General features: G+C 51.6%; 1 protein-coding gene across 1 annotated transcript; it reads left to right on the top strand.

Moving 5' to 3' along the window:
- The first annotated feature begins 734 nt into the window (after positions 1-734).
- On the top strand, positions 735-3048 carry Hoxc4 (homeobox C4). Its single transcript, XM_013111136.3, is given in 3 exon segments — positions 735-1383; positions 1385-1406; positions 1886-3048. Coding segments are annotated over 3 exon segments (795 nt in total). The 5' UTR covers positions 735-966; the 3' UTR covers positions 2242-3048.
- Positions 3049-3520: the final 472 nt, after the last annotated feature.

Here is a 3520-nt window from a genome sequence, read left to right as displayed (position 1 = left end):
CTTTTTTTTTTTTTTTTTTTTTAACCAGAGCTGTTCGGAGCCAGTCTGGGAGGTGCTTGAGAAGTCAGCAGGCCAGGGAGCAGGAGTCACACATGGGCCATCAGTAGGAGATATCCTCTGCTCTGGGGTCTGGGCCGGGAAGGACAGTGGGTAGCAGGGAGGTCAAGGTTTCTGAAATCTGCCTTTGCCAACTACTTCCTGTCTCTCTTCAGCGGGGGCTCAAGCCCTAGACCTCCAGAAATGACGTCAGGATCATTTGCATCCCGCTGCCTCAACCTGCCTAGTACTGCTGGGACCCTGTCTCGACGGTCCCTTGGCCAAGAGGGTTGGGTGAGTGTGTATGGGGAAGGGCAGCTGGACTTTAGGATCCTTGGATGGGGTGAGGTACCTCAGGCTCTCTAGCCTTCTAAGCACAGCCTGGGCCCCTCCCCATCCAACCTCCCCTGAAGCCTTATTGAACTTCCTCTTCCTGCGAAAGAGGGGCGCTGCCCTGTGACCTACACAGACTGCAACACAATTGCCATAATGGAGACCACTGGAAAAGCACTGGAGCCGAGGCCCACAGGGCGCACTGAAGGCCGGAAAGGAGACCCTGGGCCGGGGTTGAATCACAGCCTCCCGACAGTCCTCAATGCCTAGGCATTGGAGCCGAGCTGGGAGCCTCCCATCTCCCTTTGCAGGGGAGGATTGTCAGTCTGGCGGGGTATGCAATGGTGAGCACCCCAGCTTCTGCCAGCCATCCCCCCACCCCACCCCCCCAGCAGCAGCACCACCACACACACAAAAAATTGGATACATTTTGAATAAAGCGATTCGGTTCCTTATCCGGGGACTGGGTTGCTCGGTGTGATTGGCCGGCGGAGTCACATGGTGAAAGTAACTTTACAGGGTCGCTAGCTAGTAGGAGGGCTTTATGGAGCAGAAAAACGACAAAGCGAGAAAAATTATTTTCCACTCCAGAAATTAATGATCATGAGCTCGTATTTGATGGACTCTAACTACATCGATCCGAAATTTCCTCCATGCGAAGAATATTCGCAAAATAGCTACATCCCTGAACACAGTCCGGAATATTACGGCCGGACCAGGGAATCGGGATTCCAGCATCACCACCAGGAGCTGTACCCACCACCGCCTCCGCGCCCTAGCTACCCTGAGCGTCAGTATAGCTGCACCAGTCTCCAGGGGCCCGGCAATTCGCGAGCCCACGGGCCGGCCCAGGCGGGCCACCACCACCCTGAGAAATCACAGCCGCTCTGCGAGCCGGCGCCTCTCTCAGGCGCCTCTGCCTCCCCGTCCCCAGCCCCGCCAGCCTGCAGCCAGCCAGCCCCCGACCATCCCTCCAGCGCCGCCAGCAAGCAGCCCATAGTCTACCCTTGGATGAAAAAAAATTCACGTTAGCACGGGTAGGCAACTTTGCTTTTTGCCCCCCTCCCCTCTTCCCGGCGCTCCCCACCCTCCCTGGCCCCCTCTGGCCCCGTCCTCCTTTCTCTCCTTCCCCCCCTCTCTCTCCAGGAGCGACTCTGGGTTAGCACAATTGAACTGGATTTACGAGCGAGAATGGGTAATTACATCCCCCATAAATTTTATGGCTTAGCTACTCTGGGCAGTCCGAGCCATGTGCTACGATCTGTTATGTATGTGTGAAAACTATGCTCGCTTTCTAAGGGCGCATAAATAATTCAGTGTCGTTACAATGAGGATTCCCCTCTTATTACACTACAAAGTCTCCAGCTTCCTTCAACTTCTTTATAACCCATTTAGCTTGATGACTTTATTTCCACCACTCCCTCCTGTTCCTCAAAGCTGAGGATGGGGTGAGGGTGGGGGCGGGGAGCCTGCTGCCTCTGAACCCCATTATTTGCTTCCCCTCCCCTACCCCCAGTGAACCCCAATTATAACGGAGGGGAGCCCAAGCGCTCGAGGACAGCCTACACTCGGCAGCAGGTCCTGGAATTAGAGAAAGAGTTTCATTACAACCGCTACCTGACCCGAAGGAGAAGGATCGAGATCGCCCACTCGCTGTGCCTCTCTGAGAGGCAGATCAAAATCTGGTTCCAAAACCGTCGCATGAAATGGAAGAAGGACCACCGACTCCCCAACACCAAAGTGAGGTCAGCGCCCCCGGCCGGCGCTGCGCCCAGCACCCTCTCGGCAGCCACCCCCGGTACTTCTGAAGACCACTCCCAGAGCGCCACGCCGCCGGAGCAGCAACGGGCAGAGGACATTACCAGGTTATAAAACATAACTTACACCCCTGCCCCCACCCTGTGCTCCGTGACCCCCTCACACACAAATTGACTCTTATTTATAGAATTTAATATATATATATTTTGGTTTTTTTTCCCCTCTTCCTCCTGTCTCCTCCCTTGTCAATTCCAAACAGACAAAACAGATAAACAAGCCCCTTGCCCTTCTTCCTTCACTGTTAAGAACCCCTTTAAGCATGTGGTGTTATCTTAGCATGGTACCTGCTGGGTTTTGTTTTTGTTTTTTGTTTTTTAAGGCCATTGGGGGGGTATTTATTTTTTAAGAAAAAAAGCTGCAAAAATTATATATTGCAAGGTGCGATGGTCTGGTTTTGGGTGAATTTCAGGGGAAATGAGGAAAAGAAGAAGGAAAGGGAGATTTTTAAGTGGATTCTCATCCTGTTTCCTCCTCCTTCCCCCCTCTTTCCTTAGGCCTTTTGCATTGAAAATGCACCAGGGGAGGTTAGTGAGGGGGAAGTCATTTTAAGGAGAACAAAGCTATGAAGTTCTTTTGTATTCTTGTGGGGGGGTGGGAGGAGGGGGGAGGACAGCAGACAAAGCTAAATGCATCTGGAGAGCCTCTGGGAGCTGTTCAGTTTGAGTAGCCAAAAGAAAATAAAAATGAACTTTCAGTTCAGAGAGGCAGTCTATAGGTAGATGCTCCCCTACCCCCATCGTGGTTATTGTGTTTTTTGGACTGAATTTACTTGATTATTGTAAAACTTGCAATAAAGAATTTTAGTGTTGATGTGAAATGCCCCGTGATCAATAATAAACCAGTGGCTGTGAATTAGTTTTACGTCAATGTCTGATGGTTTCTTTTTAATCCCCCTCCTTCTGGCCTGGTGACATTTCACCTTCTCTATAGTCTCCTAAGTTTACTCTGAACAAACACACAAACCTTAACATTTGACCCCAGGTGTTCAGGGCCTGTTGAAAAGTCAGTGAGGAGTCTGGGCTAAGGGATGTGGCAGACTATGGAGGGTTCCACTGTCCCTTTTCTCAGACTTCCCAGAGAGACCAGGCCTGTGGTCCTTATAGTGAAGCTGAACATGGAGTGGGGGTCCTCCTTTCCCTTAGTCAGGGTTGTCCCCTCTTTTTGACTATTCCTTTTTCCGTACCCTACCTTCTCTGTCCTGTGAGCCTGCCAAATCTGCAGACTAGAAGGCAAGTTTAGAGAACGGGAGGAAAAGTTTGCCTCTTCCAAGACTTCTTGGGGTGATGTCCCTTCCTGGGTTACATTCTCTAAAGGGATGAAGGGTTTGGAGCTG

Source organism: Mesocricetus auratus, unplaced genomic scaffold, assembly GCF_017639785.1.
Source record: "Mesocricetus auratus isolate SY011 unplaced genomic scaffold, BCM_Maur_2.0 Super-Scaffold_100010, whole genome shotgun sequence".
Taxonomy (NCBI): Eukaryota; Metazoa; Chordata; class Mammalia; order Rodentia; family Cricetidae; genus Mesocricetus; species Mesocricetus auratus.
This window is presented reverse-complemented; position numbering and strand designations above follow the sequence as displayed.